The sequence below is a fragment of the Asterias amurensis genome, chromosome 14 (genome assembly GCF_032118995.1).
Source record: "Asterias amurensis chromosome 14, ASM3211899v1".
Taxonomy (NCBI): Eukaryota; Metazoa; Echinodermata; class Asteroidea; order Forcipulatida; family Asteriidae; genus Asterias; species Asterias amurensis.
Window position 1 is genome coordinate 7,624,233 of NC_092661.1, and position 25,561 is coordinate 7,649,793.

Sequence of the window (25,561 nt, forward strand, 5' to 3'; positions counted from 1 at the left end):
GTCCCCTTCCCTCAGCTCTTTAGAGAAATGCTCCACATGTGCCCCCAACACCACCAGAAAGTCTTGGCTACGCAGCTTACCCCCCAGGACTGTCCAATATCTGGAGAAATATTTCCATCTGTAATAATATTGTCAAAGTAATTAGACCTTGACGACCTCACAAAATACCTAGATTGTGATCTCGGCAAGAAAGGCGCAGCTACACACACCATCCAGCAGAATTGACTTTATTCAAACAAATCAACAAAATGGAAATGTAACTTTTCAGAGGTTTATTTACCATAAAGATGGCCGCTAAATAATCATTCATTTAAAGTATTACAATTACTCATTTGTTAAATATAATTGAAATTCAGTATACGTTTATATTGCACTGATTACTCACAACGTTTCAGTGTATTTACAAATGCACAGGGTCTAGCAGAGAACACTAGCTCTAATTAAAAACCAGAAAGTGGTTTTTACTAAGGGAATCAATGTGTGGTGAAGAGGTTTTCAACTAGTGGTTTAGTCCCAACGAGGTCTGGTTCTTGATAATTTTAACGAGACAAAGTCGCGGTGTAAATTATCAAGAACCAGGCCTCGGCGGGTTTAAACCACTAGTTGATAACCGATTCAACACACTTTGATTCCCATTCATAAATACCTTTTCGGTCAAAAGACATCAACACTTTTGGTCAAAAAGTAAAAAAATGCAAATATTATAATTGTTCAATGATTTCTTTCACCACAACACCCCTCCAGCTATGAAATGGTAAGGCCCTCCGCCGACCTCGGGTAAACAACTCCTTATAAGGGAATGCTGTGCGCATCGCGCGTTTCGCGTGATGTGGCACAACTGTCCCGACCGTTGCTCTTGACCAATAGTATGAAGAAACGGGTGCAAGCTCGCGTGTCACGCCCATGTTTCAACACTTTTTACTGGTTATAAACAAAGGTTTATACACACCCACGTGACGCGCTCTCCACCAATAGGAATAGCGAAACTGTCTGAGGTATTTATGAATAAAGGATGAAGACTGCTGATAAAATGGGTTTAATGGCACAAAGTATATGAAAAAGACTGACACAGCAATGGAAATCCATGGTGAACACACATGCTGGATGCCAAATGTTCATGCTAATCTGTGAAATACAATTATGCATCAGCAAAGTTCTCTGCTACAGTATTAAGCACACTAAGCAGTGCTATGAAATTAGCCCTAGACTTTAGCACCAGTCTACTCGGAACCTTTTGAAAACTATGGCCTGGGTTGGCTGTGTAGGTTATTTTGAAACCAATTTTCATACTATTCTTCAAAGAGGTTAGGAGCTTGAAGCCAAGGTTTTGAAAAAAGATCAACCATCAATCATTCACTGTAAATGTGAAAGTAGAACAGTTGTACACAGCAGTTTAGAGCATGTACAACTGTACCTGCAATGACCAATGGTTAACTTGTGGTTGGTCAGTGACATAAATACGGTATGCACACTGAAGTTGTTGTGCCGACCATAAAAATGGCAGTGTATGGCCAGTTTGTTTTTGGACAAGCTCATGAAAGCGACACGGAACAAACAAGATATTTGCTCAGAACATGTATACTTCAATGATCAATTGAGCGTAGACTTTCACAGGTTTCATGTAAATGATGGTTCACACAAAGTGCTTACATTGGTTTTGAACAATTACAATGCAAGCTCTAAAGGTAAACAGTATAAATTGTAATAAATTATAAATATTTCTATGCGGACACCATTTCTTAAAGGAAGGTTTATGCGTTTGGTAATCACTCTTAAAATGAATAGCAATCAAACTTACTAAGTTACAAGTACAGCAGCTTGAAATAGTATAGAGCATTTTCAGAATCAGTTTACTTGAAGTAATGTGGTTATGATAAAATATAAGTTTTTATCCCCAAAAAATTGGAATCTGAGAAGAATTACCGACAGGATTGTTTTTCAGATTGTATATTCCAATTCTGGATTGTCCCTTACAGATTTCTTGGCCCTTTCCCCCCCCCCCCAAGTCAAAAAGTAAATTTCTTCTATGAATTCTTGTAATTGGCAAAATTGTATAACATTTATACAAACGGTGATTGCATGTGAGTGCATAGTTGTAGAATATAATCACAAGGTGAAATCTGGATTGTTCCATTTTCACTGATTGAGTATATTCTGTGACTAAACGCACAAACAAAATGCATCTAATATTTGTTTTATTAACTCGCACATATTATTTGAAGAGATTTGAACTTTGTGGTACAAAGACAAGATCTAAGATTAAGTGGTAGAGAGTTCTAGGTATGCAGTGCAGCTGAAGAAAAAGTTCTGTCACCCCGTGAGTGTTGAGACTTGGGTTCATTGAGGAGAAGCATGGAACTGGATCAAAGATTCCTTGAATGAGAGTAAACTTGTTGTTCTGAGATAAAATCGGGAGCCTATCATGGATGACAAATGACCCATGTTTCACCAATCAAATGACTAGGTAATACAAGTTGTATTTTTGCAGGGAACCAGTCAGAAACCGCATGAATTCCAGGACATCTCGGCTGGTAGCCTAATTTTGCTAAGCATGATTAAGTTAACGTGTATAATAGCTTTATATAATGGGCAAGATCATATGAGCAGTAGGTTTAGTGATAATCGACTGGTAGTCTGCACTTCACTGTTCCCTCACTGAACAGCCACATCTAATATACTAATATCAGACTCAGGCAGAACATGGACCTGTGTAGCTAAACTCCGATAGTAGACTTGGCCGGCAGCAAAGTGAAGAAGTGATGCACAACTTGTCTTATCATTGGTCATGTTATGATGCGCATCCAACGGATTAACACTTGGGGTGACTGACGGACTGTCAGTTTCATTCATGCTGGACGCATCTGGTATACTGCCCCCTCTTGGTGGACTAACGACAACTTGCGTGACAGGCTGGGGTCCTGAATTCAGAAGAAATGCAAAACCAAGCCCTGTGGTCAGTCAGTTAATATACAACAATACACCATTTAAAATAAAAACACAACAAGTTCTTAATACTTTTGGAACCTTATGCTATGCAATTTCCGGAAAATCAACATTTTGGGGCAACCATAGGAAAGACATGTTTTAGACTGAGGAAAAATTCTAAATGAACATAATTTACCAGCGAGTACATGTTACTTATTTAATGCATGTGTTACAAGTGAGGCACATACATGTATGTTTGGGTGGCTTAATTGTGTTGTGTGTACAGTCAAGTTGCCACAAAAATTCCACTCTCAATGCAAATCCTACATGTATGGGATTCTGGCATCCTAAGAACAAAGCAATTATGATAAAGTATCTTGCTCAAGAATGCAAGTGCCAGGACCGGGACTCCGACGCACACTCTGCTGGTCAGCTCGAGTCCGGTGCCTTAACCGCTGAGCCACAACACGCCATTAGAAACTGACAAATCTGCTGAGTACCCCCGGACAAAATTATTGACAAAATAGGGACACCGCAAACAAAAAGCTAGATAGCTCAGTTGGTTGAGCGCCGGCATGTTATTCTGGAGGTTGTTGGTTCGAGTCCTAATCTAGTAAATTTTTCTTTGTTCGACTGCAAATCATTGTTACCTGTTGTTTCGTCTGATGAGTTGGTGATGTATTTGCTCAACTTGACCTTTGGCACTGGCAGGAAGCCAGCCAACAAGGGCATGACTTCAAGTGAAACATCTACGACCTCTTGACCTGTTGGCATGGTAACGACCCCTGTGCTCCTTCCACATACAGCCCACATATGTTTATCAGCAACCACCTGGTACATGAGTGACAGATCAGTCTGGTCTGTGATTGGTCGATGGTTGTCGAGGATGGATTGGATTTGAAGTTGGAGATTGCAGAGGGTTCCTGCTCGGCAACGCTCCTCACTAGAGGGCGGTATAACATTTGAGCTCACTGTGAACTTAGTCTGTAACAAAAAGTTCACATTGTTAGAATTTAACAAAGATGGGTTCATTGCATATGTTAATTTTGAAAGTATGATTGTTGAAGTGCCTTGAGCGTCACCGATTGACGGATATGGGCGCTATGATTTGTTTACCCCTACAGAAGGAAAAAGGGAACAGAGGCATGGTAAAGATTTTTTAACTGTCGGGAAGTAATAGATGTTAAGATTGCATCGGGGATAAAGCATATCAATTTTGGTTTTACCCTTACACTGATGTGTGTTAAAACTGTATACTCAGTACTTTCCCGAGTTCTGTGAAAAAAATCTCAGGCGTATTACTTGGGTGGGTTTCAAACTCATGACCTTTGCAATTCTAGAGCAGTGTCTTACCAACTAGACTACTGAAAATGCCCGATAGCTAGCATGGCTAGAGGCAGGAAGTAGTGAAACATGTCTTAAAAAGAACCCAACTTGTATCCTTACCAGATAATCAGTGAGACTGAAGCAATGACTGAGCTGCTGTGGTTCCCCATCCTGGTTCGCCACTGTATCGCCCTCACCGTTTATCACCCCTTCCGTCTCTCCCAGCGCAGTGTACATCAAGTTGAAGCGAAAGACAATTTCATCGGTCTCCCCTTGCTTATTGATTAGGAACCACACATACGACATTGTTTGTCCTGCACACAGTGTCTATAAAATACAACATAGCAGCATTTTAGTGTTTGTGTTGGTTTTGGTACTCATAATAATAATAATAATAATAATAATAATAATAATAATAATAATAATAATAATAATAATAATAATAATAATAATAATAATAATAATAATAATAATAATAATAATAATAATAATAATAATAATAATAATAATAATAATAATAATAATAATAATAATAATAATAATAATAATAATAATAATAATAATAATAATAATAATAATAATAATAAATAAGGCGCACAGTATCTGGGATAGTTCCATTCAAAGGCGACGGATAATAGCAAGCTGACAAATTGAACAGATGGGTCTTGAGGTTGTGTTTGAATAATGACAGATCAGGTGTGTCCCTCAGCTCGGCTGGCAAGGAATTCCAGCTGGAAAAGGCACGGTCTCTGTAACTTGCCAGACGAGTTTTGGGAACATAGAGTATGTGCGATGACGATGACGATTTACGGCCTGGTCTAATGTTACGCAGTTGTAGAAGTCTGTATTGTAGCAATGTAGTACTCATACGTGCACTGTGATCATACTCATTTTCTTACCTCAACTCATACTTATAATCACATATAAGTACTTTCTTTCTATCCTCATACAAAAACTCATACTCAGGTACTCGTGTTTATACTCATTCTCCTATTCTAGTCTAATTTTGTTGCAGTTTGCTACTTTTTGTGCTAAAAGGCAATGGACACTATTGGTAATTGTCAAAGACCAGTATTCTCACTTGGTGTATCTCAAGATATGCATAAAATGACAAACCTGCGCAAATTTGGACTCAATTGGTCGTCAAAGTTGCGAGAGAATAATGTAAGAAAAAACATCCTTGACGCACAAGTTGTGTGCTTTCAGAAGCGTGAATTCGGGGTCTCAGCTGAGGTCTCGAATTCAATTCACATATTTTAGTGAGAAATTACTTCTTTCTCAAAAACTACGTTACTTCAGAGGGAGTTGTTTCTCACTATGTTTTATACTATCAACAGCTCTCTATTGCTTGTTACCAAGTAAGTTTTTATGCTAACAATTGTTGAGTAATTAACAAAAGTGTCCACTGCCTATAACCAGCTCTATGAAATTGGGCCAAGAATCCTTCAGTGTCCTGGAGAACGGATATTGTTTCTGGTGATACTCACAGAGTTTGCGTTTTTGTTGTTGACGCTTGTTAGTTCCACCTGGCCACCTGATGTCACAATCAACTCTGGTGACGTTAATATGAACTGCATGCTACAAATGTTCTCTACGGACAGCTGTATAAGTTTCCTGCATCAGAGGAGAAACAGTTTGTAAGTTACTCCCATAATAGAAGTAAAATTTGCATAGGGGATAGAATATTCATTTTGATTTTACCAATATACACCAACGTATGTTAGCACTGTATACTTTCCATGAAAAAAGAAGCTGACTGCCTACATGCGCTATTCAAGTGCTCAAAGGTTTTTCATGCTCGCATATCAGTATACAATGGTTGCATGTTGTGACGGGGTCCATGGCGTTTTGTACACTCCAGGGGGAAAATGGAACCCGAGGCGAAGCCGAGGGTGCCGTTTCCCCTCGAGAGTTTACAAAACCCATGGACCCCAATCACAGGGTGCAACAATTGTTTTGTGATACCTTTGTATAATTGTTATTCCTCTTCTCGAAGTTCTGTTGTCATCTTCAAACATTATTACAACGGACTATTCATTGTTTTATGAGCAGACGATCAAGAAACAATTCCCTCGACCCTGCGGTTGTTTCGTACACAGCACTGGAAATCGACCAACGCTGGGATCGATCAAGGTGATGTACACCGGTGTACATCACTTTTCATATTGCCTGGCCCGTCGAGCCATGTAACATGCGTTTTTGTTGCGCGTCACATAATTGGTTCTCGACCAATCAAACTTCACAGTTTTTTACAGAGGTATAATAATCACTTTTGAGAGCCAATCAGCATTGCTTTTCAGCACATCCCTACCAGGGGTTAATGAAGAAAGGTATCGATACGGTGAGCTGCCCATGGTAGCTATTGGATGTTACTGCTTAATGTCCCGTTGAAAGGACACAGCAATTATTCTTTTAAGAAGTTATGGTGAATTTATTTTGAGGATTGCGTGAGTTTACCTCTGCCCTGCTGTGTGAAGCTGATGTTTGACATGAAATGGTTGCTGGAACGTCAGGGTTGCTATAACAGTCTCTGACCATGGGCACCACACAGTCATCTGTAAGTAAAGAAAATTATTGACTCAAATTGACTGATAATTACTGCCTCTGCCTATGGACCTAGTGAACATAATTGACTGAAATTGACTGGACATTACTGTCTCTGCCCAGGGACACCATAAAGTCTGCCTGAGCTCTGTCTAATTGATCATAGTAAGACTAAGCTAGTTGACTACAAATGTATTTTCAACCAGCTTACAGAGCACGGTCGCATTGCTGGAATATTAATAGCCATTTTCACAGCATGGTGGACCAGTTACTGTGACATGTATATCAAAAACTTAAAAAAATACATTGAGCCCCGTTGATATGACATAAATTGAGTCATTCGCACTTCCAACTTCTTTGCGTATGCCCTACATGTATGTACGTATGTTACTAAACAACCACCAAATAACTTGTATGGTATTTGCGCGACTTGACTATAGACTCAAGTTGACTGAAATTGACCGTCTCTGACCATTTTAGGTGATAATAATAACAATATGCAGTTCCAATAGTGCTTTATCGTGGCCCCCAAGCATCCAAGAAGTGTTACTTCTACAATGTCTTTTGGACCCTAGATTGGAAAACAACTCTGACACTCAAACTCTGACCCTCTGACCTTCCGTTACCAGCTTTGTAGCAAGAAGTGTTACTTCTACAATGTCTTTTGGACCCTAGATTGGAAAACAACTCTGACACTCAAACTCTGACCCTCTGACCTTCCGCTACCAGCTTTGTAGCAAGAAGTGTTACTTCGTATGGACTCTATGTTGGTAACCAACTCTGAAATTCCAACTCTGACCATCTGATCTTCTGCCACCAGCTTTGGATTACGAAGTGTTTCTTCTAGTGGACTCTACGTTGGAAACCAACTCTGACCTTTCAACTCTGACCCTCTGACCTTCTTTGGAGCAAGCTTAGAAGTGTTACTTCTAATGGACCCTAGATTGGTAACCAACTCTGACCTTTTGTTCTGTCAGTTCTTCTTCCTCTTCCTCCTCATTGGTCGTCCCAGCATCAACCAGTGATGTCATCACCCTCAATATAAACTCCTTACTCTGGAATGCAAGGATCTCAGGAAGGGTGACCGTAGCACCACCATCTGCACTCACAACACTGTATCCATCCGCTTCGTCAGAAGGTAGGGCATGGAGTCGTCCCAGTGTCTGGATAGATAACGTATCCTGTGAATTGACGGTGAAGTGGCCGGTGAAAATACTCAGGTAGATTTCTTGTGGAATACCTGCCAGGAGGACTGTGCCTGCATGAAAAGGGAATTTTATTTTTTTGGTTTACTTTTCAGTAATAAATGGGCAATTAAAAATGAAAAACAAATCAATACAAAGACATACAGGTCAAAGATCAGTATTATCACTTGGTGTATCCTGACATGATTACGCATAAATATGTTAAAGGGTTGGCTCTATTGGTCATTAAAGTTGCACAAAACTAATGGAAAACCAAAACTCCCCTTGTTGCATAGAACTGTTTGGTTTCAGACGCCATAGACCTAGAGCCTTTCTTAGAATCAAAACTTGGGGTTAAATATAACATCTTACATGTACTCTAAATCTTCAATAGTTCAATGGTGGACATTGCTGACAATGTTTAAGGTATTAATAGCTTTCAAGTGAGTTTTACCAAGAATCGTATTTTTGATTGCATGAGGGCGCTCTCAAACATATTTGTATCACTTCCGGGGAAGATACGTGCTCTATATAAGACTTTGATATGTATACTCAAAACACTTATTGAAGACTGGAACACAATACCACTAAAGACATCATATCCATCACAGACAATAAGACTTTTTAAGGAGCCGGTTAATCCAACTTAAAAACTACAGCAAAACAAAGTGACAGAGTGCCGATTAAAACTCAGCAGGTAGATCACATATGCTCTCGGATATGACAAAAATTCTATTGAGAGTGCCCTTACACGCCGTCAAAAATACTGTGCAAAATTGAAACTGGAAACAGCAGTATCAAACATACCAGTCTTTTTCTTTACCTACATTTGCACACATCTAAATTGTCTAAGACTTTGAGGTCGTGACTCCAACACCGACTGTAATTAGTCCAAATGTTTAATAATAATAACAATAACAATAACAATAACAATAACAATAACAATAACAATAACAATAACAATAACAATCACAATCACAATCACAATCACAATAACAATAACAATAACAATAACAATAACAATAACAATAACAATAACAATAACAATAACAATAACAATAACAATAACAATACCAATACCAATACCAATACCAATACCAATAACAATAACAATAACAATAACAATAACAATAACAATAACAATAACAATAACAATAACAATAACAATAACAATAACAATAACAATAACAATAACAATAACAATAACAATAACAATAACAATAACAATAACAATAACAATAACAATAATAATAATAATAATAATAATAATAATAATAATAATAATATCAAAGTCGTATAGAGCACGTATCTACCAAACAAGGTACTCAAGGCGCTGAGTATATACAAACTTCCAGAAAGATAGGTTATTGCAGTGATGAATTCTGAGACCATATTATTTAGCACCTTATAAGGGTTTACAAGGTGCTACGGCGCATACAGCAGCCACAGCCAGGAACACCAGGGCGAACCCCTTCTCTTTTCGATAATTGCACTGGATTATTTTACATGTGTTACACAACACATGGGACCAACGGCTTTACGTCCCATCTGAAGGACGAAGAAATGGTTAAGTGTTTTGCTTAAGGACACAAGTATAAGGTTTTCATGAGGAATTATAAAGAATGAAGTACCATTTTTGGGTGTGACAGTGAGCTGTGGATCAGGGCTGGATACTTCTATTGTGACTGGTACCTGCATGGTGGGTAATAAAAACTCCACTTCTCCAAGCTTTATAATTAACTGCCTGCAGGAATACACACCATTATCAGATGCCTGTCATAAGAAAAAGTGCATCAGATCAATTATGTTTTCGGGTTAAATAAAGACAAATTGACTAGAGTGGGACTTGATCTGGCGACCTCCAGCATAACGTGCCGATGCTTATACTTACCTGCGCTTGACCACCCGGCAGAGATAATATGTGCACATTAAAAGTCTTTATTATTATTATTATTATTCCATGTATTGGTTTCTTCTAGTGTGCATTACACAACTTACAGAACCTTAACTTTGCATCCAATTCAAAGTACGAAGCAATAATGGTTAAAACTGGGACTTGATCCCATATTAAATCAATTGAACATGTGTTAAAGGAACACGTTGCCTTGGATCGGACGAGTTGGTCTATAAAAAGCATTTGAAACCGTTTGTTATGAAATGCATATGGTTAGAAAGAGGTTTTAAAAGTAGAATATAATGATCCACACAAGTATAACTCAACATTACACGGTTTTCTTTGTACGTCGCGAACTATCACGGTCGGCCATTTATGGGTGTCAAAATTTTGACTCCCATAAATGGCCGACCATGTTATTGGATGAGGTAAAAAGAAAACCACGCAATTTCGAGGCATATTTGTGTAGATCATTGTATTCTACTTTTACATCATCTTTCTAACCATATGCATTTTATAACAAACGGTCACAAAACGCTTTTCAAAGACCAACTCGACCGATCCAAGGCAACGTGTTCCTTTAATGTTCTGTGCGACCCAAAGAAGCAAGGATTGTATTTATAAAACAGGTACCTGGGGAGGGGCAATTTGGTACATACCTTAAATGTAAATGAGAAAGTATTGTTTCCTGGTTTAAGCTCGACACTTTGTAAATGAAGAGGATGGCTGCACTCTTCCTTCTGTAAGATCTCAAGAGCCTTCCCAAGAGACAAAGAACTGTCTTCACGTCTCAAGACAACCTGGGCATTCCTGCAGACAATTGCTGTAGTTTCAATCACACGTTTGTTACTGTTGGCTTGGTAACGGATATCCCCGACCAACTCGGGAATCATGGTCTGCTGGTTGTTAAGGAAGACAGCTTTTAAGTAGCTGTCTGTCAGCATTCCCCATTGGTCAAACGTTGGTGAGAGACTTTTGAAGCTGCTCTGTGATTGGCTCTTTGGGAGTGCGAGTTGATTTGATTGGTCATCGTTGTCTTGACTCTCACGATTGAAACTCAGCGTGATGTTGTCCAAGGCGATTGTTTGCGGTAGGTTACTGTGAATACACAGAGTGACTTCGGCCTCTTCGTTCTTCCCAAGTTTTCCCTCTTCTGGCTTGACGTCAATATTGATCAAGTATGCCACGGAATGTAATGGAAGCAAATCTCCTTTCACTTTGTTGAAGAATGAAAAGAAAACACAAACATAAACTTATAAGTGATTTTAGTTGTTAGCAAAGAACAGTGGTGGTCGGGTTGGCAGAGTGGTATCTTTCCTCTTTTGTAAACAATAGGGACTTGTCTCACATGGAAATTTTAATAGACAGCTTCGAGGCAACTGACTCTACTACTTAGTGCAGTGGACACTATTGGTAATTACTCAAAATAATTATTAGCATAAAACCTCACTTGGTAACGAGTAATGGGGAGAGGTTGATGGTATAAAACATTGTGAGAAACGGCTCCCTCTGAAGTGATGTATTTTTTGAGAAAGAATTAATTTTCCACGAATTTGATTTTGAAACCTCAAGTTTAGAATTTGAGGTCTCGAAATCAAGCATCTGAAAGCACACAACTTCGTGTGACAAGGGTGTTTTTTTCTTTCATAGTTATTTCACAACTCCGACGACCAATCAAGCTCAAACTTTCACAGCTTTGTTATTTTATGCATATGTTGAGATACACCAACTGTGAAGACTAGTCTTTGACAATTACCAATAGTGTCCACTGCCTTTAATTCAACAAGAAGTATTTCTGTATCACGTCTTCCATCCACAAGAAATAGAAACCAAACTACTACTTGATAATTGAAATAAAAAAGATGATCCCTCTGCTGTCGCTTCAAGTGTTGTATCATAAACTTGGGTGTTAACAATTGAAAGGGTTTCTTACTGGCAACCTGAACAAAGGTATTGACAAATCGCCAATATAATCCTAGCTCTAGTCAAATTTTCTTAGTTCAACCATAGTTTGAAGAAATTTAATAATGAATGTTCTTTCTTCTTTGAAAATGCCTGGAACTGGAAATGGCCTTGTGTGACATGGCTTTAAAGGCACTGGACACCTTTGGGAATTGTCAAAGACCAGTCTTCTCACTTGGTGTATCTCAACATATGCATAAAATATCAAAATTTGAACTTGATTGGTCGATGAAGTTGCGAGATAATAATGGAAAAACACCCTTGTGTGTTTTCAGATGCTTGATTTCGAGACCTCAAAATCTAATTCTGAGGTCTCAAAATCAAATTCAAACATTTTAGTGGAAAATTACTTCTTTCTCAAAAACTATGTAACTTTGGAGGGAGCCGCTTCTCACAATGTTTTATACTATCAACAGCTCTCCATTGATCGTTAACGAGTAAGTTTATATGCAAACAATTATTTTGAGTAATTAACAATAGTACCCAGTGCATTTAAATGGTTTCTACTTGAATTGCTTACATGGTTGGTCATCTGGGCTTGCCTCCTCGACAAGTTCACTGGCAATCTTCAACATCTCCTTGCAGTATTCTACTCGTTCATCTTCAGGTACAGCGCAGTCTCCAGCTAACAGACAACATGTCTTCAGATACGTACAAACACTCAATTAAGGATCACTTTATTTCAGCTTCCTTAGTTTCCAAGATGAGGCATTAAAGAAAACCTTGGTTTGGATCCATTCAATAATTTAAAGAGGATATTGAAAGAGGATTGAAAGACTGCTGCAGCCAATTTCATGAAACGCTAGGATTAATCCTATCTCGAGTTAGGACGAGTTACCCGTCCTAACTTAGGATGGGTTCAATGCGTCCTTCGCCTTCAGACACAGAACTTAACTCGTCCTAAGTCCTGAGATTAATCCTAAGTTAGGAAGAGTTTGGTGAAATCGACGGCTGGTGGACTACCGGTATGAATTGGTTACGTTCCGCATAACTTAGCATAATGTGTCAGCTTGCGAGTCACAGTACCTCTCACATGATCACCTCAATCAGGGGCCAGTTTCATACAGCTGCTTAAGCACAAAATTTGCTTTAGCACGAAAAAAAGCTTGCTTATTTTATACCATGTTGCTGGCCAAAATTCCATGCCACATATGATGCTTGTGACTGTATTTAGCTGTTGTTTCCTTAGCATAACAATTGAGTGGAGTCTTGGCCAGCAATAAGATTTTACTAAGCAAGGTTTTTTTTTAGCTAAAGCAAATTTATAAATATTCCTGTAAAAATAAAAGGTCATGAAAATCAACAAATTTCAGTTTTTGCTCGAAGAATAAGTTAATATTATTTGAAGGAGTTTCAAAGGATATTTGTGTTTGTTGCCGAGTTCTTTCTGGCACTTTGCAATTTCTTTACGAGTGTTTCCAGCGGGTAGATGCCAACCTTCTTTCTCATAGATACGAACTGCATCAATAAGGAATGTCTCTGCTTTGGTCAACTCACCCTTCTTCCTGTAAAGATTACCAAATCAATGAAAATCAAATCAGTTTAATCAGTGCATGTGGTGAGTCATGGCTGAGCGAATAAGAGCACTGGATTCAAACTCTGGTGTTTCTGATCAGCAGAGTGTGGGTTCGAATCCCAATTGTGACACCTGTGTCCTTAAAGGTTTCCTGTTATACGAAATAATGATGCTTTTAAACTAAACCTTGTCATCTTTGTACAATATTTCAATTGGACGTTCCTGAAGACTATAAATTTACAGAAAATAAATCATAAAAAAAAATAAAAATATTTTTCCAATTGAATTATTGTATAACAATTACAAGGTTTAATCTTAAAAGCATCATTACTTTGTATATCAGCAAACCTTTAAGCAAGACGCTTTGTGAATTGTGTAACACGCATAAAAGAACCCAGTTCACTCTTCAAAATGAGTGAGAGGGGGGATTCGCCCTGATGTTCCTGGTTTGATTGGCAGCATAGTGCTATGTAAAAGGAGTAGGTCTCATAATTCAAACGTAGTCTCCACATACCTTGTAGGAAATAAAGCGCCTTGAGCGTCACTGAGTGACGGATATGTGCGCTATACAATTGTAATCTTTGGATTCAGAGCTCTTTCTACTTCTTGTCGTTTTCTGAGTTCCCTTCTTCATTAGTATTTCTTAGGTTGCTGTTTGCCATTTGCTTTGATGTAACTTATTTAATTTTTTCTGCCTCATTAAAGGCAGTGGACACTATTGGTAATTGTCAAAGACTAGCCTTCACAGTTGGTGTATCTCAACATAGCATAAAATAACAAACCTGTGAAAATTTGAGCTCAATTGGTCATCAAAGTGATTGAGATGAACAACATTGTTGCAATTGTTAAAACAAATTCAACACATACTTTTACAGTTTAAATCTTAAAAACTTATTTGGTAAAGTCACTAGGAAAACAATGATAACTACAAAAACCTAGGCTTAATACTTACATGTAGAATGTGGCCAAGTCTTTGCCAATAAGCCGAGCAGATCGCATTCGTTTGATGTGTTTAAAGGTACCCATGGCTAACTCTGATAGCTCCTGTCATCAACAAAAAGAAGCAACGGTACTGGAATGCATGCTCAAAATCTCCCCTTTTCCTGGGATTATTGTGAAATCCCCAATTCAAAACCTTTATTCTTTTCATGGACAAACAAGAACTACAAGAGATGAACAGGCTGACATAATTTGTTACAATTGTAGTCAAGTGCTCTGAATTGCCCCTTAGGGTATGATAAAGCGCTATAAGAACCTAGTGTGATTATTATTATGGAAGGCAAGTTTGAGTTTTCAGAATAGCATGGGCTCTTATCAGTCATGGTCTTCCCTAAAAGTTAGAAAAACAAATCCTGGTGCATTTTATGAGTCAGATCGTTTACTAAACTCAATGGTTTAGTCATGGTTTCATTGTGACAACAATATTCTGGGCAACAAACATTCTGTGGTAAGCAGTGCACTCAAGTCAGACCCTGCTCTTCAAAGGGTCTTGGGTGTAACCCAACTCACAATTCTTTAAGATTTTCTGCTGCAACTTAAAAAACACTATCATACAGAACAAGTGCAAGAATTTGTACGTGTACCTAATCCCAACCCTAACCCCGACCCCAACACCAAACCTAACCCCAACACCAGCCCGAACCCAAACCCCAATCCCAATCCTAAACCTAACACCAACTCAGACGCTAACCCCAACCCCTAACCATAACAATAAACCCAACCCTTATGATAAACCCTACAACAACCCTACAACAACCCTAATCCTAAACCCGGACCCTTACCCCAACCCCAGCCCCAAATCTAACCACAACCCCAAATCTAACCCAACCCCAATCCTAACACCAACCCTAACCTCAACCCTAACCCTAACCCTAACCCAAACTCAAACCTCAACCCCAAACCTAATCCTAATCCCTACCCTAATCCTAATCCTAACCCAAGACTAGATCTAACCTTACCAAGACGTCAGATATTAACTTACCAAGTAATGTTTCTGGAATGATTCTGATGAGCTAAGAGCTTCTCTGAGTTTCTGATTTGGACTGTTCTCTCGAATACTCGCCTCTTGAGTCTGCCCCATCCCACCGAGTAACCCAACGACAAGATGAAGCTGGTCTGAGTCTGGCTGAGCATCAGGCATTAATCCGCATAACTCACCCAACTCTCGTAACTACACAAATAAACAACAGTAGATACTTTACACATGATCAAACTTGTCAGGAAAATACTCAAACAAAATTAGTAAAGATTACATGTATTATATATTTCACTTTATAGATCCTTGATTAGTAGAATAAGCATCACGTCATACTTTAGTTTGCCATTCATAAACTGACTTCTGGTACTCTAATATTTAATATAGAAGTCCTATACTGATAAATATAGGACACTTGGGACGTTTCACAGCTAACCTATTAGATATTACCTTCAGTATTGGTTGTGATACATGTTATTAGCGCACAAGTCTGCATGACAATGACCACATTATGGCTTACCAGACAAGTGTGTTTTCGCCAACAGGTAAAAAATAGCTTGAGGTTCTTCTTATCAGCCATTTAATATCTTACAGTTGAAATAAATTATAAATTTTTAATAAATTTGTGTTAATTATTGATTTATGAAAATCCCAAATTCAAGACTTTTCGTCATTTCACGTGACAAACTAGGCAAACCAGGATTAGGTGAGATTGATAGGCTACACACAGGGGCCGACATTGTTACAATTGTTGAAAAAATAAGTTCCAGTCACCGCAACCTAAATACCATGGTGCTTTGCCTGGTTGCCGATTTCTTTAAGCAAGTTATTTCTATATTAAGTACATTTTGTTGGATCCAGTTCTGGGCACAATTTCAAAAAGCTGTTAAGTAGAAAATACTGCTCAGAAAATTTGTTCACAAATCAAAAAATGAGTGAGTACCAGTTGCAACAATGTAGACTTTATTGAATTTCGGCTGGTAACCAGTTTCTGCTAAGCAAGTTTTTTCTGTGCTTAGCAAGTTTTTATGCTTACAGACTTTCCCTGATGTGTTGATGAAAGTGTCGTAGCCTAGCGTTTAAGAGCACCGAGTTTAAGCTCTGGTGTTTCTGTTCAGCAGAGTGTGGGTTTGAGTCCTAGTCGTGACACTTGTGTCTTTAAGCGAGACACTAAAACTATTGCTTGTTGTGTAAACGCATGTAAAAGAACCTAGTGCACTTACCGAAAAGAGAAAGGATTCACCCCGATGTTCCTGGATGTGGCAGCTGACTGCGCCGTAGCACCTTGTAAACCCTTATAAGGTGCTACATAATTTGGTCTCAGAATTCATAACTTCAATAACCTCTCTTTCTGTATAAATGTATATTCTAAGTGCCTTGGGTACCTTGTTGGTAAATACAGGCGCTACATAAGACTTCAAGATTATGATTATTATTATTATTATTATTATTATTATTATTATTATGATAGTACTATACCTTGGTTTGAGCGTACACCCATAGACTCGCTGTGTAGTGTGAGTAGTTCTCTACGTTAGATGAGTCAGTATACTTCTCACAAGACTGTAACACTTCCAGACAACTCAGAAATACCCAGCATGCAATACTGCCTGTTGGCATGGAAACCTGAGAAGTAAAACAAACATATTTTTGTTAAAAGACTGCATCCAAAGCAAGTGTTTTCTGCTACGGCTTCAGTGACAATGTTATACAATATACCCAATTTCATAGAGCTGCTTACGCACAAAATGTAGCTAAGCATAATAAACGTGCTCATTTCTCCAAAATTTAATATTGGAATCCATAATGGATAACTACTGGATGCTTCATACCGTCATCTCAAAATGATTGCTCCCTGCCTGTATTTCCAAATGAGGCAAGGTCGTTTCACAGCGATCAAGGTTGGTGTCCACATTGACTCTCCACCTTTTTTTAGAAGAGCTTTTTAGATTTTCAGAGTGATGGGTGGATGAGTTTCTGTGTCTATTTTGTGTTTATTGTGAAACAATTTCAAATGACAAGGATCTATGTGCAGGTTATATAAAACAAATGTTAAATGCATTTTGTTTGTGCATGTTCGCAGAATATCATAACCTGGTAAAACATGGCTTATCAATTTCATTCAGGTACGCCTCATGAAATGAAATTCCCAGATTTCACCTCATGGTTACGTGTATATTCAACGACAATAGTTACTAGATTGTGTGTTTTTGTTGGTTAAGGCCCCCTCCCCAGTAGCTTTGCCAACCTGGGCCCAATTTCATGAAGGAAGCTGCGAGAGAATACAAATTTTCTTAGCACAGAAACATCTTTTCGTAGCTGAAAAATGTTACCAACCAAAACACCATGTAATAAATTCTTCTTGTGACTGGTACCCTAAATTCTTTATGGTCAGCAAATTAGTTTATTAGGCAAATTTGTCTGCTAAGGAAATCGGGCCAAAGGCTACTCTGCCAGGTGTGTTGTTGCAAAGACAGGATCCTACCTCCAATATTTTCAACTCCTGAACACAGTTATGCAAGAATGTCTGAGCTCGAAGGGCAACTTCCCATGGTCTCTTCAAGGTGAAGAGTAGAACACACTGACGAGCGAACAGGTAGTTACGCAAATCCAACAGGGCTGCGCGCCCATTTTCCATCAAGACACGCTTATTCTTTATAACACTGGGGAGGAGGTTGAGACCATCCCAGCAGGTACATGGAGCGATAAATGTGGAGAGCCATGTGGGACTGTCTGTGGGATAGAGGTTACAAGTTGAGACAAATCTCAGTTTCATCACTTTTAATTTGCAATTTTTTACTCTTTGAGTTTTTGAATCATTTAGGAGCATCGGTTTTGTGTGGACACATAACTATGCATTGAATGTGCTCTGTATTCACCACATGATACCACATGAAAGGCTGGCATCTACTCCTGTATGATCCCTTCAATCTTCTAATACTTGCTTGTTATATGTTTCGATCTTCTAATACTTGCTTGTTATATGTTTCGATCTTCTAATACTTGCTTGTTATATGTTCCTAAGAGTAGGAAATCATGGGGCGATAGGTCATTTTCGCCTGCTGGACCCACTCTCTGGTAAATCTTACCACTTCAAATGCGTAATATTTTTAGTGCTGATTCTTTTAAACTAAGTTTGAAAACTAGCTTGTTTAATATTACAGGCTTATCTATGTTCTTTGTTTGTTTTTCTTGTTCTTTATTGTGTGATGATTCACTCTTGGGCGCCCTGAGCACCTTAATTTGTTGGGCATTATTGCCTTACAAATAATCTTTATAAAACATATGTCAAACACTACAATACATGTAGGTGATACTGAATGGTCAGACAGTAGGACGCTGGACTGTCAACAGTGTGAATGCATTCACCACATACTATTTGTCTTTACCCCTTCACTCAGTGGTCTAGTGGTAAGACATCTGCTCTACATGTGCTCTAGCAATGCAAAGGTTGTGGGTTAGAATGCCACCGTGATTTGCCTCAAGGTTTTTTTCACAGAACTAAGGAAAGTACTCAGGATACAGTGCTGAAAAATACACATTGGTGTAAGGGTACAAACAAATTATATTCTTTACCCCCGATGCAAAATTAGCATCTTGCAACACATACGTATCATCAATAATTAATTTTTAGTTTCACCATACACCGTACTCTTTCACCAAATTAATAGACCTGTGATATGCCTACTGTGATTTTTTTTCACAGAACTCTGGAAAGTACTGAGCATACAGTGCTAACACACATCGGTGTAAGATAAAACTAAAAAAGAATTATTCTTTATCCCAGATGTAAATTTAACATCTATACTAAACTCATCATCTAATTGTAAACTAGCATAGCTGAAACACGTTTTTGGAAAACACAGCGAATAATATTAAATGGTAAGTGAGTAGGAGGGTTATATTGTTTTTACCTCCAGCATGAGAGTTGATGATAAACTGGGAGAACAGAGCATCCAGCTCATCATATTGTACCAGTGCCTCCTCATGTTGATGGAGTAACTCAAAGGTAAACGCTAACTCTTCCTGAATAATAAACCATAATCACAGCTTCACTCATACATCATCAACATTGAAAATTAAAAGAACTAGGGTAGTGGGTCTTAGTCTCCCCTGGTCTAGAGGATGAAGCCCCCTGAACCTCCAGGGGTATTACATGGAAGTGTCGTGGCCGAGCGGTTAGAAACCAAATTCAAACTCGGGTGTTTCTGACCAGTAGAGTGTGGGTTCGAGTCCCAGTCGTGACACTTGTGTCTTTAAATTTGTCCTTTGGATGGGACGTAAAGCCGTTGGCCCAGTGTGTTGTGTAGCACACATAAAAGAACCCAGTGCACTTATCAAAAAGAGAATAGGTCCACCCCGATGTTCCTGTTTTGATTGGCAGCATTACATGGTGCTATGTACAAGGAGTACATGTACATGTGTAGATCTCACAATCAAAGTCCCACATACCCTGCAGGAAAACACTGTGTGTTAAAGCACCTTGTGCTTATTTAAGCATAACAAGATATTTCCATTTCCATTTATCTGTGTATACATGTATCCATGTAATCCCTTCAAGTAGGCCTGGCTGACTAGTGAAATTTTTGATTTTGCGACTAATTTTTGATTCTCAAAATGCATTGTGGCATTGTTTGCCGCAGGCACCCCAAAAATAGTAAAATTCAAGTTAAAAGGATTGAAGGATTGTGTCACTGATGTCTGATTGTGTTTTTTAAGTAAATTATGTTGTCGTGAATGGTCGTGAGTGACACAATTGGTTCATCAAACAGGTACATGTAGTGACAAGTAGTTGATGTGACTCGACTTATCAGTCAATAGTCGCACTAGTCACCCAGGCCTACCTTCAAGTGAACACACTATGGATCAATGAATTACACTCGGTTTAGACAGGCGATCCAGAGTCGCGCCGAAACAAATAGATTAAGAGCAACTCTGGGTCGACCCAAATAAACTTTTGTTTTATACAGGGGAACTTAACATAACATTTACATTAGATTCAACTCATGACAAGATCAATGTCTGAAACCAAGGTGCTTCAGAGTCATTTCGACCGACTGTAACAGTCGACCTTGCGACTTCAAGCGCGTCCAGTCACTCCTAACTGTTTCACACGTCAAACTTTTCATGTACTCAGTTCAGAATTTGGTTCGGCGCAACACTCAAGCACATGTCTGACACGGGTGTAAGATGACAGACCAAGCACAGGGATGACACTAACTAAATTACCTGCAGAACAAAGTAGTTGCAAAATTCCCAGCCTTTATCATTACGGCGTTCTCTCTCTGCACGGACCAACTCCTCAAAGCGATTCAATAGACGACTGTACGCAGAGAGTAAAAGCTGTCTGAACCGATGAATAAACAACTGCCATGACTCCAAAGAGCGATTGGTTGGTACTGGATTATTTGGCTCATTCAGAACAATCACTCTGTAGAACATGTAGAATAATAATAAAATCAAGTTTTTATATTAGCACTTTTTCAAACTCGAAGGGTGTCCCAAATCCCTTCAAGTTATTACCCCTGAAATCCTTCCTTAAACCATCTCAGCTCCCTGGGGAGTATACAGCCTTGTGCAACAAATATGCGCTACTTGGCTAAACCAATCACAAGAACCATCTCTGCTCTCTCAGGTACCCATTCAACTCTGGGTGGAGAGAAGCAATTAGGGACACAAGTGTCACGGCCAGGATTCTTATTCGCCCATTACACCCCATACAATGATGGTACACTTACCTATCTGTTTGTTTGCTACAAAAATCACTTCGAATCTTATCAAGAACTGAAGTTCTCGGTAGTAGCTTGGTTTTATTTCCTCTCTTCAGATTGGCTGTCTCCACTAAGACAATCAACCAATCAGTAATATTGCGTTCCTTCAAGCTCTGTTGCCATGCAGCAATGCCGTCCTTAACAACCAACTTATATGCATCTGCGTCCTACAATACAAGTTGGGATATTTGTCAGTCGGTGTTTTACATTGAATGTGTAAGTCAAAAGCTTCACAGAAAATAATAGGATTTATAATCATTATCACCATCGTAAAAGCCAGGGAAAAACCTAAAGATGAACCACAAGTTAATTTCTTTCATTTTACTGGCCTACAAAGCACACAAATTTGTGCAACAAAGATGTTTTTCTCCTTCATTGCAACTTCAACGACCAATTGATTAAAACATTTCACAGGTTTGTTATTTTATGCATGTTGGGATACACCATTGAAAGTTACCAAAGGTGTCCACCGCCTTTAAAGCCGCAATCACACTGGACTAAATTTTGGCAAAAAGTAGATATGGAAGCACACGTTGTGTACACTGTCAATTGTTCGTACTTACTGCACAGTCAGTGAAGTAGATATGAAAGCATGGCTTTCTGAAGAGAGTTCTCTCATTTTCTTTGGCTAGATCCTCCGTGTTGAAGGGAACAAACGCTACATCAACGTACACCAACTTCGGAGCCCTCCCATATGATCTGCAAACGTAAAAACAATAAAACGCCCAATTCTGAAACCAATTTAATCAATGATCCTGTATAATACCTTCTTCAGTAAAGCCTGATTCATACTTCATGCGAATGCAAAATGCAAATTTTGATACCAAAAGGCTGTTTTTGCAGGGAATGTTATGCAGAGGTTGAAAAAGGCTGTTTTTGCAGGGAATGTTATGCAGAGGTTGAGCACATTTCAACTGAATGCGAATTATTTATTGTGTGATATCTCATATCATAAAGTGTCTTGACGTCATCACTTCATGTACTTCACCATTTATGCACTTCACTAATCATACATGGTTGTTGTGTACACTTTGATCCAATGGCAAAGCTACAGTGTACAAAGCTATGGGGCAAGTGTTAGGAATGGATGATTGGATGGTTTTATATAGTCAATCAGCAGAATTGTATAGAGAGTGGATACCCCATTATTCAACTTAAAAAACAATAGGTTCCCTGTTTAAAAATATTGGCAATAATATTTACTTTCCAGATACTGTAGCACTTAACAATATTCCCACCATCTGACGATAAATATATAGTTGACACTACTAGGGCCAAACTCGGCTCGAGACGATGTGACCAAAGGTTTCAGGTTTTTTCAATGTTAGAACTTTGTCTGTGCCATCCAGGTCAATCCTGGGCAGAACTAAAGGCCGAGTCACACTGCAGCGTTAACGAAAAATGGTAATGATCACGACACAAAGTGAACGCATTTTATTGGTTGAATTGCTCCATGCAGAATACACTGTACGCACACACTCATTCAACCAATGTACGTTCTCTTTGTGCCGTGATCGTTATCGCTGCAGTGTGACTCGGCCTAACAGCCTGATCATTTTGTAGGCCGATGGGGTTGAGGTCGTCTATAACCTGTGATATAACATGTAGATGCAGCGGAGGCTTCCACCCTATTGAAAGGGTTCAGATGGTTGGTTTTGTGAATTTGTCTTTACCTTCGCCATTCTACGGGATCTCTGGGTAAAGTGTTCAACAACTCAACTCGAATGGAAGAAAAGAGCTCCTGATCCCCATGATCTGTAAGAGAATAACACAAAAACTAAATAATAACATCATCATCATCCTCATCATTCAGCAAAGACTTGCGTCCGTGGCCGCCTCATCCTCATATTGTACTGGGGGCGCAAAATATCAGACCTCCTCAAACACAACAAACACACACACGCAAACCTCATTCACCTTGTACACAACAGTCAGTCATTTTATCATAGTAGTTGACTGTATAGTTCTGTACATGTGCATGGATCTGTATAGTTGAGCCGGCAAAAAAATGTTGAATGACACATCACTCCAGCTTTAGTTGTTGAGGAAGCCGATAAAAGTGTGGGTTTTTTTTGCAACAAATTCCAGCAGAAAGAACTATAGAACTTAGTGTGAGTAATTATTAATAGTAAAACAAATATTAATAGTAGGACCCATTTAAAAATAAAGTAGGGCAAAATTCTTAGTTTAAAGTTAGTTACACTCACTGTCACTGGTGGTCACGGTGGTGAAATATGGCGGATTTTAACTACTTATAGAAACTATAAGGCTCCCCGACGTGAGCCTTATAGGGGTCTAACACTCCAAGAACTACATGTATGTGGTTTTGTTCTGCTATCGTCTCCCGCAACCTCATAAACATATATCTCTCACGACAATAATTAGTCTGCTTTTTTTCTGGTTCTTTTATAAAGTTTTAATTTTGGCAACGCAAATATCTTTTTAATTTTCTTTTGAGCTCGCCAATACTAGGCTCTATGTGTCCTTTGAACTCTAATTGGGACACGCATTTGGAACACACTCTTTATGGTTCCCAGACGCGTGTCCATATGTTTTGTACACAAATAGCGGATTGGGTATTTTTTCTTTCCAGGATGAACGTGTGCAGATTTAATTCTTCGGCAGTTCGTCAATCCAATAGGCTGGTATCCGCGATTCAGCGCTTGCTGAAAAAAAAAAATGAAGCGTAGAGCATATTGAGAAGTCAAAAAACAGGCAATGCAGCAGAAAATACAAAAGTGAGTACTGAGCAGACAACTGCATTGGATAACTTTCCGTATGGCGCCACCACTTTTTCACTCAATTTTACAAAAAAGGATATCTCATTGAGGTTAACTAGATACTACATTATTTCATATCGAATGAAAAAGTGGTGGCGCCACGCGGAAACTTTTCCATTGCATTTTTAAAAGATGTTTTTTAATAATTTCACATTCATCAAAAAGGCAATGCAAGCATTTATGAATGTATGTTGAGTGTGTGGGGAAAGTTTTGGTTGTGTAGTACAAAGGAAACTTTAGATATTGGTGGCTAACGGTTGTTAAACTTTCATCTATCAATGCCGATTTAAAAAACGTATTGATAGTATAGCCAATAGGCTAGCGTTAAGGAGGCCCAAAATATTTTAGACCCCTATCTCATACACGTTGTAATATAAAAAGGCTCACGGTAGGGAGTCCGGGAAAATTTGCCTTTTTTCACAAAACCTCAACAAGTTTTACAGGCCCCTACCATTGGAGAGAGGACGGCAAGAGCAAACCAATGGTGTTTATTCTATTTCAATAGCTTATATAATGAGGAAGCTATAGATGCTAATTTTAAACATAGCAGAGGGGTGTTTTGAGTCTGTAAATTTCTTATTTGATTAAAAGAGTGTGGAAACTGCTCCTGATTTATTCATAAGAGCATATGTTAATATCAGACATAATAAATTTGACAAAATTGATCTCGGTATTCACACCAATGGGAAAATAGGGGATAATTGTGTCTTATTTACATCTTTTAAATAAAGCCTAATTATATAATTAAAAAAAGGCAACAAGATATTTTGTTTTCTATGGATTTTTATATCTTTATTCTTCTGGAAAACTGAATCCTTGTTCAATTTGGACAAGGTTAACGTTATCAAATGGCGAGTTATTCACAGCTACATTTCACACACACAAACAGATACGTTTTACAAAACTGCCATTTTGACAGACTCGCTACTCTCACTCGGCTCAGCTTAGTCTCACACTCACAGGACAGGGGAGCCTAAAATACTTTATAGTAGAAGTAGCGGATAACAAAGAAAATAGGATTGCAATGATGATGCTTGGACCAAGGATACAAAGTGGATTGGTCCTATTTATATGTTGATCATCATATGGGATTGATTATAATATAATTATAAGATGATGGGTGGGTGACAGACAGGGCAATGAAATTTCCCGAAACTGGTGCAGTGTCACTGTGACTATGTCACTGTGACTGTGTTAGGGTTAGACAAAAAGTCACTCCTACTAAGCGATTTATACTCACGCGTAACAATCGGTTTCCTTTCCAAATCCTTTTCCATGACAAGCAACAGCTCAAGCACTTTCACTGGGGTGGACTTTGTTGCTGACAGTGATTATTTTGTTAATCTTGATCAAAACTTGCCTGCTCCTGTGACTGTTTTCAATATCCGATCCCTTGACTTGTCTTTCTTCAACGAATTGGTAGCACGCCCTCTCGTGTTTGAACGAGCACCATGAACGTCCTGTCCGTCGCCCTGCCGGCCGTCGGCGCCGCGCGGCGGATTGTGTTCCAGGGGAGATTCTGTCCCCTTTATGGGAAATTAAGGAGCTTTCGTAAAGGCGACGGTCGGCACACACGACGGAAGGTAGCATAACACGGTATTGCGGACCTAAATATAGCCCCAAACATGTACCTAAATGTAGCCCGGACCTAAATATAGCCCCAAACATGTACCTAAATGTAGCC

General features: G+C 38.8%; 1 protein-coding gene across 2 annotated transcripts; it reads right to left on the reverse strand.

Annotated features, from left to right (window-relative positions):
- Positions 1–203: 203 nt before the first annotated feature.
- On the reverse strand, positions 204–25,261 carry LOC139947248 (trafficking protein particle complex subunit 10-like). 2 transcript variants are annotated; one of them, XR_011787336.1, is made up of 21 exons: positions 25,118–25,261; positions 22,771–22,852; positions 21,661–21,796; positions 21,065–21,264; positions 20,556–20,757; positions 19,241–19,352; positions 17,812–18,059; positions 16,806–16,952; positions 15,333–15,521; positions 14,304–14,395; positions 13,200–13,340; positions 12,356–12,486; positions 10,533–11,089; positions 9,611–9,752; positions 7,758–8,053; positions 6,709–6,806; positions 5,739–5,865; positions 4,372–4,578; positions 3,576–3,909; positions 1,279–2,918; positions 204–1,241 (listed from the first exon to the last, which is right to left on the reverse strand). XR_011787336.1 is itself a non-coding variant. In XM_071945134.1 (20 exons), exons 1-20 carry the CDS (start codon positions 25,152–25,154, stop codon positions 2,653–2,655), a joined length of 3,744 nt encoding a protein of 1,247 aa, XP_071801235.1. In that variant the 5' UTR covers positions 25,155–25,261; the 3' UTR covers positions 205–2,652. The 2 variants fall into 2 exon arrangements, 1 of the variants encoding a protein (XP_071801235.1); XM_071945134.1 differs by having other exon boundaries at positions 205–2,918.
- Positions 25,262–25,561: the final 300 nt, after the last annotated feature.